The sequence below is a fragment of the Nanorana parkeri genome, unplaced genomic scaffold (assembly GCF_000935625.1).
Source record: "Nanorana parkeri isolate BGI_ZX_2015 unplaced genomic scaffold, ASM93562v1 scaffold108, whole genome shotgun sequence".
NCBI lineage: Eukaryota > Metazoa > Chordata > Amphibia > Anura > Dicroglossidae > Nanorana > Nanorana parkeri.
In genome coordinates this window covers 2282106-2296746 of record NW_017306376.1, presented here as the reverse complement: position 1 = coordinate 2296746, position 14641 = coordinate 2282106, and the positions used below count along the sequence as shown (strand labels likewise).

The following is a 14641-nucleotide window of genomic DNA, read 5'->3' as shown; positions in this document are numbered from 1 at the left end:
ACGATTTCTTAAGGGACCGTAATATACAGGGGTACGGGTACTCCTAGAATGAGATCCTAATAGGTTGGACTTGATGGACTAATGTCTTTATTCAACCTCAAATACTATGTAACTATGTAACTATGTACCCAGGGGTGTGGAATCCCTATCGTCCGACGCCCGGGACATGCAGTTTCGGGTGCCGGGCGAGTAGTTTTTTTGTACATTTAGCCCTGCTCCGGACAAGCAGAGCTAAATCTATAGTGTGGAGCCGCCGCTTGTTTTCATACAAGTGATCTGATTAGATCACTTGTATCAAAGGAGCAGCGGCGATCCTGTCCGGCCCCTCCGCCGCGGTTTTCGGGGTCCCCCGCTCCTCTGGGGGACCCGTGACCACGGCATAGGAGCTCACCATAGAGCCCATAGAGCAGACGGAGAACGTGTGATCACTGAGACCATGGCGCTGTAATCACAGCGCCACCTGTCTCAGCTGTCAGGAACTACACAGTAGTTCCTGACAGCTGTGATTTTGTGATACAGTGATTTTATTGGAGAAGTTTGTAACAAAAGATTTACTAATAGTATTTATTATATATTAGCAGTAGGTGGCAAATTTCTTGGTATTTCACTATTTATATATTTATATATGTGTGATACACGTATTGTTTTATGTTGCACATAAATAATGTTTCTTTATGTGTTTATGATGTTTAGCGCGTTGCACATTTTTAAAAAAAAATCACTATTTTAATTAGCAGGGCAGCTTGTTTAATCACAGCACACATTCCTCTGTTTTCCGTATCACTGAATATTTTAGTATAACCATTTAAAGGGCTGCCTATTGATAATTTTGGGTAACATAGTTTTTCACCATCTTGTGGGCATACACAGTTTTGAGGCTGGATATATTTGGTATCAATCTACTAAACACATCTCTTCTCCTTTTATTTTGCACAAAAAAATTGGGATCCAATTGTGTTTTTGTGCAGTGAAATTAATTTAAGAATATTTTTCCTGAAAATATAGATTTGATAAACGGTTGCACAAATATTGTGTGACATAAAAAATTGCAACTTTTATTCTACATGATCCCTTCCTTAAGAAAATATATAATTGTTCGGGGGTTAAGTAATTTTTTAGCCAAAATACAAATGTTAACATTTGAGCAAAAAATTGCTCCAGGGTTGAAGTGGTTAAATAATGCTCATGTGTACTGGACCTAACACAGGCTCGTGTATGTTTCAAGCTGCTCAGATTACTTCATATACTGCAGGTTAATCTCTGTGCTCCTAATGCTGGGCACACACCTTACAACCATTGCAAGACAAAAGTTGTAAGGTAATTAAAATAACATACGATCTGCCTATCTTGGACAGGCAGATCGTACTTGCGATGATCGGCGGGGCGGGCTTCCGATGACCGCAATGCTGAAGGGCAGTGTGCGCTTGCGCACACCAGCCCGTGCGGCATTTAACTTACGAACATGCCACACACCCGCTGACAATCGTACGATTCTCGGCGGGTTTTCGAACATGTTCCTAAGATAAAAGTCGGGCGACCGTACAGTAGCAGAGGTCGCACGCCTTCCACACACCTTGCAATAATTGTATGATCGCGGGATTTCCCGCGATTATCGTACGATTATCGCAAGGTGTGTGGGCACCTTAATGCAGGTTCTAGTTAGTCAGAATTTGCACCAGGTGTGTGTGTGTGTACAACGTACTTTGTCTTTATGATTGTACAACTGTTATCAATTAAACATATCCAAATGCTTTTAGAAAAAAATGGTGCAGGGTGTCATATCATTTTACATTTGTATTGGCTTTAGGAGTGTGTGAACTAAACTAATTCATTATGACATATGCATGAGGAAGATACAAAAATAATTTTTATGCATCTTTTGACATGACTATGGTACTACAGCAAAATGAACAATTAAACAAAGCATGCAGAAAGAAGGTTCTATAGCATATTGTATAACTTTTATATTGTTATAGAAAGAAACAGTAGATTCTAGAGTAATGTGTGATGTATACTGGATATGAAATAATTTATGAAAAATTGAAATCTTCAAATACAGCTGGTCTATAAGTGTTTTATAACTTTCATATTACATGCATGACCATAGATTCTAGATGAAGTAAAACAGGGTTATTTATGGATAAAGTGTATAATACATTTGGGTAGTACAGTTTCTATAAATGCAATGCACAAATGGGAGTATACCCTACTCACCCTGTTCCATTCTTTCTTAGCTCTAGCAACTAATAAAGTTTACAGTTTACAAAAAATAAAATAAAAATAAACCACACCAGTCCTGCAGCATACCTTTGAGTCAGAATGGAAATGTTCAAAATGTTGGCGTATTCCAGCAAGGCAGTGTTAAATTCATGTTTTCTCAGTAAGGATTCATGTTGTTTTATATGTTTAGCTTTAAGGTAAAGCTCACTCCTGAACATTTTTAATGAAACAGAAATAGAAGGGTAAATCTGCAAAATTTAAAAAAAAAAAATGACAATAGGTTATAACCAATCACATCTAGTCATTTCAGATACAGTATACAGTCTTAATATTAGTTCAGTATTATCTCTTTGTCCACGCACATTACAATTTGATATAGATGCAGTTTATATCCAGTCAGGTAGGTCCTCTCACCACATAGTTGCTGGGAAACCTAAAGGAGATTCTAATATATGCAGCCACCTTAATATATGTTTTTTTCAAAAATATAAGTTTTAAATGAATAAATACAAAACCTAGGGCTGAGAGAATGTGCTTGGGTTTTGTTCATACGAGGTTTTTCAAACTCATCATCATCCTCAAGTCAGAAAACTGTGAACTTAAATTCAAATCCCTTTGGAGGCTATGATGGTGAATCTTAAATAACTGGTCCTAGTCATTTTCAGATTTTTTTATTTTTAACTTTTCCTTGCTTGGCTTAAATACAACATCAGTAGCACCCTAATCTGCTTCACTACATCTTGGAAAAATTGCTCTAGTTTTAGATGCAACATCTAATTTTTTTATGCAGCAGTAGTGGACCTACATTGACCAGTGGGAGTAGCAGTTACAATGGATCTAAAGGCTATAGTGAATTGTACTCTTAAAAAAAATAAAGAAAAAATAAACACTGTGGGGTTTTTTTCATGTATCTACCGCTAGCAAGCAGTAGATATATGCAAAAACATAAAAAGTTACCAAAAAGGTTAAAACTTACCTGTGTCTTCACCGTTCGCTCCCGTCCCAAAATCTGAAGATTCAGGGGTGGCCGCAAAGGATCATGGGGCGCACGCATGTGCAGTAGAGATCTTTGGCCGGGAGAAGAGGAGAGACACAGGGTGAGTCAATGCACGCAGCCCAGCAGCATGCACCCACACAGACACCGTGGGATACAGAAGACACAGCAGTCTGCACTGGATCAGAGACTGGCACCAGCGCTGGAGGGACTCCTGAAAACTACTGTAAAGAAGATGATCGGATCAAGAGGCATCATTTAAGGTAAGTCCTTAAAGCAGTATTGGGGGGGAATTTAGCCTTTAATGTCACTTTAAAGGATAATTAAAGCCTCCGTTTTTTTGCATAGATCTACTGCTAGCAATCAGTAGATCTATGCAAAAAGTGTAAAAAACAAAACGCTTTAACAGAGGTTAATACTTACCAGTGTCTTCCCTGCGCGCTCCCGTCCGAAAATCCGAAAATGCTCGGGCAGGCGCAAAGCATCTTGGGGCGGGCGCATGCGCAGTTCACATTTTTTGCCGGGACGCGAGGAGAGACACAAGGTAAGTCTATGGGCACGTGCATCCGCATGCACACCGTGGGACAGGAAGTGCCAGCAAGCTCAGAGAAGTCAGTGCTGGATCGGAGACCCGCCGCAGCGCTGGAGGGACAGATGAAAACGACAGGAAAGAAGATTGGATTAAGAAACATCATTTAAGGTAAGTGCTTTCATTAACATTGGGGGGAGGGAAACATTTTTTTGACTTTAATGTCACTTTAAGTTCTCATCTTTTTGAAAATTTGTCACTGGAACAACAGTTTCATATAGGGATACGCAGATACTTTTCGAGTACCAGTGCAGATACTTGGCATTTTCATGAGAACTACCAGGGCTGCAGCGGTTGCAGCTGGAACCTGGCTCTGGCACTCCACCACAGTCCTGAAATCATTAGACTGTACTGTTTTAGAAAAACTGTCACATAACAAGAAACAAAAATGTATCAGTACTCGTACTTGTAAGTACTCGGCAAGTACCAGTACTCGTACTCGCAAAACTGGTATCTATGCATCCCTTTATTTATATTTATTTTAAAAAAAAATCGTACATTAAAACAGAGATGTACAAATCCCAGGAGCTCCGTGTGCTACTTACAAATGACATCTGCCTTCTAATTTTTAAATTTTTCTCTAGTGTAGTCTTTGAGCTCAAAAGTATGGGTACATGTACTCGTACTTGTACCGAGTACTGTACTTGGTATCTGTGCAACCCTAATAAAAAGCAGTCAGATCTTGAAGATTGACCAGAATTCATTTCTAACTGAATTTGGCCCACATGGATTGTTGGATTTTTGTATACCATATCTGCTGCCAACAGCACTATTGTGGTCTGCAGCCTCTGCTTGCAGTGTATTAACTGTACTACAAGTAACAGCCATTTGAGTAACAAATGCATGAGGAAACACATGACTCTGCATCACAGACCTTGTTGGGTGCAACACCTCAATAAGACGAGTCTGCAGCAAAAGACATGTCCACCTCATGGCAGCCACTTTCTTTTAGAGTGTTGCTAATGCAACCTCTTACTCTTCTTTCTCGGGGGCGCATATCAGCAATTTTTTAGAAGAACTGCTACTTTGCCCTTTATTTACTTTTCCTCCTCCTCCTCTTCTGCTAATGCAGCCATAGGAGGAGGAAGGTTGGAGTGCTGGCAGTGAGGAGGAGAAATGTGGTCCTGACATTGTGGAGAAGTGTAGCAAAATAAAAAGGCTGCCCACCTTCCACAACACAGGGGGAAGCACATGCAACATGAAGAGGAGTTGGGAAATTATAAGATGAGGGGGAAGGGCAAACAGTAGGAACAATTACGTGTATAATTATATTCCCATAGGCTGACCACGCTGATCAATGAGAAGCACTTCTGACCACGCTGACCAATGAGTGCTCACCATTTGCGAGCAAGATAGAAAACACCAAGTGCAGGGCTATGCTGCTATGTACAGTGTACAGTTGGTACACCATTAGTCGTTCCAAGGTAAGAGCAGCGGTGGGTGGAAAGGGGGCAGACTGGTGGGGGTAATTCCATTTCCCCAAATTCCCCTGGGAAGTGGAATTACCCATTAAAGGATAAATGTATAATAAGCAGGTTATGCTCAGCACGTTTGGCTGCTTAGTTTACCTGCTTTCATCAGCCATTTGTCTGGAGCATCTGCAATCGGTGGAGAGGCAAAGTCAAATGCAAGTTAAGATTTCATGCTAAAACCCTTACAAAAGTGTATTGAAAAAGAAACAAAAGGCATATTTATAAAGCTGTGAATGTGAGTTTCCCCAAAGATTCAGTGCTGGTGAATCAATCTGTCATTTAAAACACATTCACCTGGAAGATTCATCTGCAGTAAATTCGTCCGTACTAAAAATGTTTTTTTTAAACTTGTGAAGGCTGAAAATGGGTTATTTTTTATGTATTTTTTTAATTGTCAACAATGGTTTTCTATATATATTTATGAAAGGTGTTTATTTAGAAGTTTCTACAGTTCCATATACAAAACAATAGTATATTTTAGCCGTGCACAAATTTTTGAAGAGACAGTAATTGCAGTCTGTAATTAGGTGAAAATGAACAGCTGGATATGCTGGATATCACCACATTCCACATGCTACATACATGTGAAGACATGCATGTTATTGAAACCTGCAGAGCTCATGTGGTAGAACCTAATTTTCCTTAATACTCACTTCACAAATCAAAAACCTCTACATCTTCTGTTACATTATTTAATTGATGTGAATGTGAGGGTAATAAAATACTGATCTAAACTTAAACTCCAGCCAAAACGTTTTCTTGTTTTGCATATAGTCAGTTTTAGCTGTCACACTTTCTGTCTTAGTGACTGTTGTCTCCAGGATACCCACTGCCTTTGTATACCTCTCAGGGGCTATAGAAGTGACATTGCACCACAGTTAATACACCTGACCACAAAGACATTACAGAGGTGTTCCTTTCTTGTAGCTAATTCCTAGTTATATTTTTTTTATTGTAGAATTTAAGGTGGCCATTATGATTTGCCAGAACTGTACATTCTAGTTTAAATATCTTACAACCATTTATTTGTTCCCTCTAATTTAATATACTGCTCTGAACCATGTATAACATCACTAAGGAAATATTCCTTATACCACTTACCTGATAATTTGATAACCCACCTACATCACCTACACAACCAATCCCCCCATTATAGACCCTCCTAATAAACACATTCACACTCTCTAACACCTTTATATTTGTCCAGCATCAACTAATATTCACATAACTAGATTTCATTATATTGTAGGTCATGTTGGGTTTAAATAGGACACATTTTGAGTAACTCCTCAACTGACCAACTACAGAATCTTCAACATTCACATTCCTGGTTACTGTTTATGACGTGCATGGGCTTGGTGCAAACCCAGTTAACCTAAGTGTGCCCAACTAATTGAGTGAACTCAGGTGAACTGGGCTTGCACCAACTGGGTTGTGCGATTAGTTGTGACCAGAGCATTCCCCAGCTATACATCACAAAGTTGCCGGGAAAGCCCCTGCTGCAGCCAGGAGGGGAGTTGTGTCAGTCACAGCTTTGCACAGGCTTGGGTGAACTTCAGCGAACTGGGTTTGCACAAAGCCCCCACACATCACTGGTCTTTCTCTCAGCTGTTCCATGGTACACCGAATGTCAACTGTTGAAAATGTTCACACATCAAAGGTCTTTATCTCAGCTTTTCCATGGTACACCGAATGTCAACTGTTGAAAATGTTGTCTGTACTTGCCTTTGCAACCATATCTCTATCTATCTATCTATGCTTATAACCTTGTAATCTTTTTATGTGTTTACACCTAAATTAAAACCATAACAGAAAAAAAGAAGACATATCTTACAACTTGACTTGCCATTGGCCTTGTAATATCTTATTTCATCTGTTCCCAGTCAGGCTTCCTAAATTCTGATGGAATCATATTTGCTCAAAATTACACCCAGTACCCACTGTAATAAAGGGAAAGGTAGAGTATAAGATCTTGTACTGGTCTCCTTACTCCACTTTGTTCTTGTTAAATATTAATAGCTTGATGATACATTTCTACACAGCACAGCTTGACACATTTATATGACTAAAAAAGTCAAACTGCTAACAGGCAAATTTGAATTGAGCAATTAGCTTTGGTTGATTAAACTGTTGTAATAAAGGTAGCATACAGGAAAGCAGTGAATCAAGTTCTTAATCATTTGTCTTGTAAAATAAAATATATGACAGAATGCTGTGTATGAATGCTGTCTTGAATAAATACAGCCACACTCTGTTTATCATTGGGTTCCAAGCACATTTATTGTTATCAGTGGAGTGATATTAGCCTGGATCTTGTTAAACTTATGACTGGACTGGCCCTGCGTTCATTCATTACTACAATTAGCTTTGTTCCCAGAACTGCCCTGTGTTCATCACTAGCTGAAATATGTGCTGCGTATCTGTGGAAGAATTAGTGGGAGAATTGCTTGGGAGCTCTGCTTTTAATCACTGCCATCATCAGCCAAGTATTTGCTAATAATGTACTGATGATTATGTCTGTGCCGGTGAAGAGTTCACCAAGGCTCTACAAGTGTCTCGTTAGAAGACACCCAATAAATATATTAAAGAAAGAGAAAACAAATGGTGGACTTGGAACAGAACATAATAAAATAAGAAAAATAACACCGTGCAAGGTTCTTTCCAAAGATTTATTTGTAAATTTAACAATGGTCTGTGTTCTGTACATATCTGAATTCACACTAAATCATTTTTTTAATTTTATGAGGTATTAATCAAGCCCACATGCTTGTTGATATATTCAACTCTGAAGAAAACTAATAGGAATTCAGCGCAGATTTGATTTATCTGATAAGTAAAAACATGTGCTGATATGAAATTATTCAATAGCTACAACCTTCTTTCTTAATCTGCAGGAGATGTTGAACATTAAAAAGGAAAACACTACATTTTTTTATCTTATATTTAAAGACAGTAGCTTGATATTATGTATTGTTGATACTGTCTTTTAATGGCAAGTTTAATAACGACTTCATAAACATAGATTACCTCCCACCATGCTGTCCTCCAATAGAAAGCTAGTAATGCGACTAGTCTGGGGGAAGTAACTGGTCTGGGACAAGGTAAAATGAAGGTCTTAGTACAAAGACATTGGCCGTTAGGCCTGGGGTGAGTGTTTTGCAAAATGCAGGAGCTTGGCAGCTTCTGAGGGGACTCCTATGCTTCTGATCACTCCCTTATCTAATAACAATGAGTAATGCTATTATTTTTTTAGGCAATTATTTTTACCACCTAGCTGTCGATATGATACAAAAATATATTTTGATGAGTAACCAGTAAAGCTACAAATGGACATAGGATAACTGATGCCCAATCTAGATGATAACAGATCAGAAATCTTCAAAGGTACACATGCATCCATTATGCAATCATCCAATTCCACAAATTACCATCTTATGTCTATGAACTTCTTTATTCGTGTGAGACTGAACAAACTGATCAGAAATGTGTAGTATATTATATAGTGTTCTTACTATCTCCAAAGGCGAACAGACTGTTCACTTTGCAAGGGTATTTTCCCTTAGCTTAGTTAATATGGTAAAATTGCACTTTGCAAAGAATGCTCAATCATTTACAAGGGAAAAAAAAGTATTTTTACAAGCACATGATTGTATAATGGAAGTCACCAGAGCTTCACCTTATTTACTAAGCTTGGGAAAATGTACCTTGTACAGTGAAAATTCCCTTCTAAAGTATAGCCAATTTGCCAATAGTAAATCAACCCCAATGCAATGTCAATAGAGTCTGCTATAATTGGGTCTAGCAATGAATGAGTGCCAACGGCCATCCATCAACTTAAAAGTCTCATGGAACCAACTTGGTCTTAACCCATTGCAATAAAATGTACATATTGTTTGTATGTAATTCTCCCTAAATCCAAACCAGGGTGCAGGGAGAGAGATTTAAGGCAATGCTTCTTAGGAAATGTATGTAGGAAAATTCTTTTTTTGAAAAACATGGCTTTAACCAGCATTAACTGAAGCAGATTAGTGATCAAATAATGCAGTTTTAACCTCTGAGCCTCAACAGCTTTGGACTGGTGGTTCTAAAAGGAAACTGCAGGCCATTACTATAGACCATTTTTTAACTGTTAGCGCACAATTACCTCACTCTGCAAGACAATCCCAAGACTTATTTATGCATATTTTTTTTGTTATATATATCTCCCTCTTCTTTCCTGTAACAAATTATCCACAATAACTCTCATTATCACTAATGAAGTGTATTGCTTAAGAGTTCCGTTTCAAGATGCCAAACTGCCCCAGCAAAGATCAGATACAAAATGAAGTGTTATAACATTAAACTGGTTTAAGTATTCAGTGGTTTATAAGACTTTTATCCTTTTCAAAATACACAGGTGGAATTAATATAAGAGCTTAATAGAATTACAAATATTTTGGCAGGTAATGTCACTTACATATTGTATACTGTATGTATTTCAACTGCATTAAGATGTTTGCTATAAGTATGGACAAAAGGATGTAAAGCTGGTGCTTAAAGCTTATCTAATAGCAAAACATATTTTTTTTCATTTTGAATAGAGTATAGGTAAAACCGTCATCATTATTTTTTGTTTTACATCTGTGTGACATAAGGGGATTTCCCTTCACTTCCTGTTCTGTAGACTCAACCAGAAGCGATATATCTTTTATATGTGAGGGAAATCCCCTTTTAAAGAGTTGTCATGCAGACAAGTTTACCCACTGAATGTTTTCCCCTCTTTCATTTCTAGTGACATTGGTGAAAAGGACATTTAGCCTAAGGGCTGGGGAGTAAGCTCAGAACTGTAAAAAATAGGGATGCACTGATATAGATTGAGGTACTCGCCAAATGCTCCCGATGCCTATCCCAATACAGGAACTTCAGTTATCAGGAAGCAGGGAGGCGAGTCAATACATGCCGCCTTGCTTCCTGATTGGCTCATCACCAGGGAGCATGGAGCCGGCTTCCCAGCCAATCAGGAAGCCGGGCGCCATGTAAAGACTCGTTGCCCGGCTTCCTGATTGGATGCCGGGTGGCGAGTCATTACACGCCGCCTGGCTTCCCAAATAGTCAGGAAGCCAGGCGGCGAGTCATTACGTGCCGCCCGGCTTTCCTTAAAGGGAATTCTGGTATCGGTATTCAGTATCAGCGAGTAGCAAAAAAAAATTGGTACTCCCACTCCATGCCCAAAAAACGGTATTGGTGCATCCCTAGTAAAGAGATTGGAATTGCCCAAGATAGCATATAATGAAAACAAACACTGATGCAAATATATGCTTCCACAACTGTAAATATCTTTACTATATCATAGCAAAAAATTATGAACAAGGAGATTGATAAATTACCATTTCAAAAGTTTCCAGTTTTTTCATCTCCTGCATAAAAATATATAAATCATCTATGTCCTCCCATGTCAAATCTAGAATTTGATTCATCCAGCAAATGTTTTCCTGAAAGGTAAAGTAGAGGTGACATGTTTAATAACTTTTCATTTTATAATTTGTAGGCAAATGGCAATTGGTGGTGGTTTCCTAACCACAAAATGTGGATGTTAGTCCCTTCTGCAGTGAGCAGGCTTTGCGATCACCTTCTTGTTGAGGCTTTTCATGGGAAAGTTGTATTCCTAAGAATCCATGCAAGAAACCATGGTGAGCATATACACTCCGTCTACAGGATTTCCTGGCAGCGATGGAGTGTTTATTTTTTAATCAGAGCACCCCCTCAACCCTAAAATTGCTACCCCAGAGAAACAAATATATTGGTTTATTTATATACATGTAGTGGGCTTACTTTCTGTATTGTCACTATCACAATCCACAAAGGCTGAATGGGTTTTGCACTTTTAGAAGACCTTCACTTTACTGGCCATCTGCTGGTGACTTATAGATGTTATTTGGAAAATGCTCTCAGCACTAGGAGAGTAAGCATTAGTTGGCCTACTCTGTTTCAAAAGCAATACTGGCAGAGTACTGAATAACCAGAAGAGCAGGAGTTGGAAACCTGGACATTGGCCACAAGATCACACATGTGATTCCAACCTTCTAACTTCTTTCAGCCTGTGGTTGTTTGAAGGTATACTTTTTGCTTAACTGAATTGAAATCATGTATATCGTGGAATCCTTCCAGCTCTAATAACTGATGTTGTGCTCATACAGTGTAATAACACTATAAGAAGAATACCAGGGCATCCAATAAGTGGACTGCGACTCTTGCCAGGTTACTATCTGGAAGGTAACTGCATTGAAGATCTTAAGAAACACACTTTATTAAATATAGGTTTGGACAGGGAAGAACATTTCATATCTCATGTAAGTTGAGAGAAGTTTACCTTTATAGCTGGATACTTCTCAACATGTTCCAGTACTTCTAAAAAACTGGATGAAGTCCTTCGTAACATAAATTGAAACACATGTTGCAGAATGTTTTCTACAGCATCACGTTCCTCCAGGTTTAGATAATAGAAATAGGTTAATTCTTTTACCTTGGAAACAAGACATCAAGTTAGAAGGATTCATTACAAAACGGAACCAGCATAGAGGACAGTTACAGTGATGAATGTTTTCAGTACTGCTTAACCAGCACTGTAGTTTCAAAATATGTTTGTGAAAGTAAAATGTAGACCCAACTTTCCTTCCCATGAAAAAAATACACATTAGCCCTTTAATAATTTTGGTATATCATAGTTTAGCAAGATCTGTTTATACATAAACAATTCTACATATTAAATCTGTGTGCACTTTAATTTATCAGTTATGTGGCAGCTTCCATACGGATTACACTAGCATAAACACTAAATGCACAATGCTCATAAAAATAAAGCTGGATAGTAAACGTTTATATGTGATTTGTGGATATGATATATCTGGAACACTTTTTTTCTTAAACCATCTTATAAATTAGGCCCACCCAATGTTGTATAACCAACAAAGAAATATTTTTTTGTCACTTACTCCATTGGCAGTAATAATAGATCCTGGATCCAGCAACAAGATACAGGACCAGAATTGTTCTCTGCTACCCTTTGCTCCCTATATCATTCATCTTATTTAGGAAAGCAAAGGGCAAAGCTCAAAAATTATAAATTCTTAATTTACATATCAGAAAACAGTGTTAAATTGTAATTTGATAAGGATTAGCTTATTGCAATTTGCACATTACCATTGCCCTTAGACTAAACTGCCTAACTAAATAAACCTACATGTGTACACTGCAAGAATTAATATCACATAACAGAGCTGGAGTTACTTGATTGGTCTGCTTTTCACATATGTGCAAGGCAAGACAGGCCTGGGATGCAACAAGATGCAAGTTGATATTTTGATGAAATACAATTTCTGATCAGATCAATTGAAATATAACTTGAATAAAGCACAAACATATATGTCTTCTTAATTGTAATGTATGTTGTGTTTTTATTAATTATTTTTGATTAGAGATAATAACATGCATTTACGTGGGCTGTGCTCCTTCAGCTGGAATCCTCAAAGTCTAGGGTCCTAGCTGCCTTTAATGTTTATGTAGAGTATATGTTGGGCACTGGTCTTGCAGAAGAAGAATATGGCATGAGATCAAAATGTGTGATCACTGCCTATAATGCTACTGATACGCCTCTTAGGCCTGCTTACGAATTAGTAGGGCTGAGCGAAGCAGGCAAAGTTCTGTTTGCAGGAGGTTTGGGGAATCCAGAGTTAAGCGCCAAACTCTAATGAAGTCTATAGGATCCAAATCTTGCATTTTTTTCCAAGCTTTTTTTTAAAATAGGGCATGGGTGGCTGGCCACTGTCATTGGGGATATGTACCAATGGAAAACTTTTGTTTAAAAAAAGGCACAATTGAAAATATACAAATCCTTTATATAACATGCTTATGAATGCCTTACATGTGGAGGTTTGTGGACAGTACAAGCTAACTCTAAAAGTTACATTAATATTGCACTACCACCACAACATGACAGATCCCCAGCATGCTTCTGTTTGTAAAAAAAAACGGCAGAGGATCCTGGCTGATGTCGTTAACCAAATATGTTCTGTTCCCTTGTGTGTTTATGTACATTTCTATTTTTTTTGGGCGGGGGGTGGGGGGGGGTGTAATAAGGAATACTAATGCATCTGTACTCATAAGGGGGCTAGATATCTGGGGGCCCCATTATTAAAAAAAGGTTGAGTTCAACCCCCCTCGAAAACCCCCACTATCCTCTCAATATAGAAACAAGGTGCCTTGCACATGGAGGGGGGCTTGGTATGGTTCAGAAAGAGGGGGGAGCACACACCTGGATAAGGGTCTGGTAGGAATTTTAGGTGGGACCCCAAGCTTTTTTTAAGAGGCAGACACAATAAAAAAGGAGGAAAAAACAATGTGGTGTTCCCCTAAAATTTAAATCAGGCATGACCATCAATTAAGTCACCCAGGATCCCTGGCTGGTTCATTACAAACAGAAGCCCGCCAGGGATTTGTCATTTAATGGTCAGAGTCCAAACAAGCTTTAAATAGTTCATACTAGGGTGAAGCTAAACAACTATTGCATTTCAGGGGCTCTGACCCCCCTTTCATGAGGGTTTGAATTCTGTGAATTTTGTGTAAAAATCTAAATGAGAGGAAATATTTAAAGGACTCATTTGCTGCTTGAAAAGCAATAGAGATACTACACTGGTCTTGACTTGATAACTTTTACAGTAATTTCTCACATTTCCCAGTCTTCTCATTTCAAGTTCACCCAACATCAAACCCTGATGAAGGGGGACTGTTAGAGGCCCCTAAACGTGTTGGCTCTTAAACATTCTAGGGACCTTTACTCTAGGTACTGTGGTACCTAGAGTAAAGGTCCAAAGGTAAAGAGATCCTATAAGCATTTTGAACCAATAATCAAAGAGCTTTAAAATGCTTATAGGATTCTATACATTTCACGAGGGATTAATAATGCAAGATGCAGCATCCCACACACATGCTCTTTCTGAATTAGTCATGTGATTGTAAAATAGTCAGATCAGTTAAGATATTATTTCTAATTGGTTGTTCTGGGTTTCATCCCCTCCCAATATTCTTCTAACATGTATTGCTTTACTAAGGGGTCTATTCACGAAGCTGCCGAGGGATCTGGCCGTAGCTTCGGCCGATCCTTCGGGCTAGCTTCGGCCCCAGGACCCCTTCGGTTCAGTAGAACCGAGGGGGTGCTGTACGGGCTATTCACAATAGCCCGTACAGCTCCCGATCATGGCCGAGTGGCTCAGTCAAGCCGATCGCATATGCATCGGCTCGGCTGAGCCGTGCAGAAAGCCGAAGCTGGCCGAGCGGACGGCCGACTGCCTGCTTCTGACAGCTGGGCGGAGCCAGCCGTGATCTTACGGC

The 14641-nt window shown here is 38.8% G+C and overlaps 1 protein-coding gene across 1 annotated transcript in view; it reads right to left on the bottom strand.

Moving 5' to 3' along the window:
• Window positions 1-14641, bottom strand: part of LOC108784303 (cadherin-like and PC-esterase domain-containing protein 1) — a 107392-nt gene that overhangs the window by 13254 nt on the left and 79497 nt on the right. Inside the window, exons 9-11 of the mRNA XM_018553065.1 lie at window positions 11625-11777; window positions 3197-3229; window positions 2308-2468 (exon numbers count right to left, since the gene is read on the bottom strand). Of these exons, the coding sequence (XP_018408567.1) occupies window positions 2308-2468; window positions 3197-3229; window positions 11625-11777 (347 nt within the window). The remainder of the gene's footprint in view (window positions 1-2307; window positions 2469-3196; window positions 3230-11624; window positions 11778-14641) is intronic.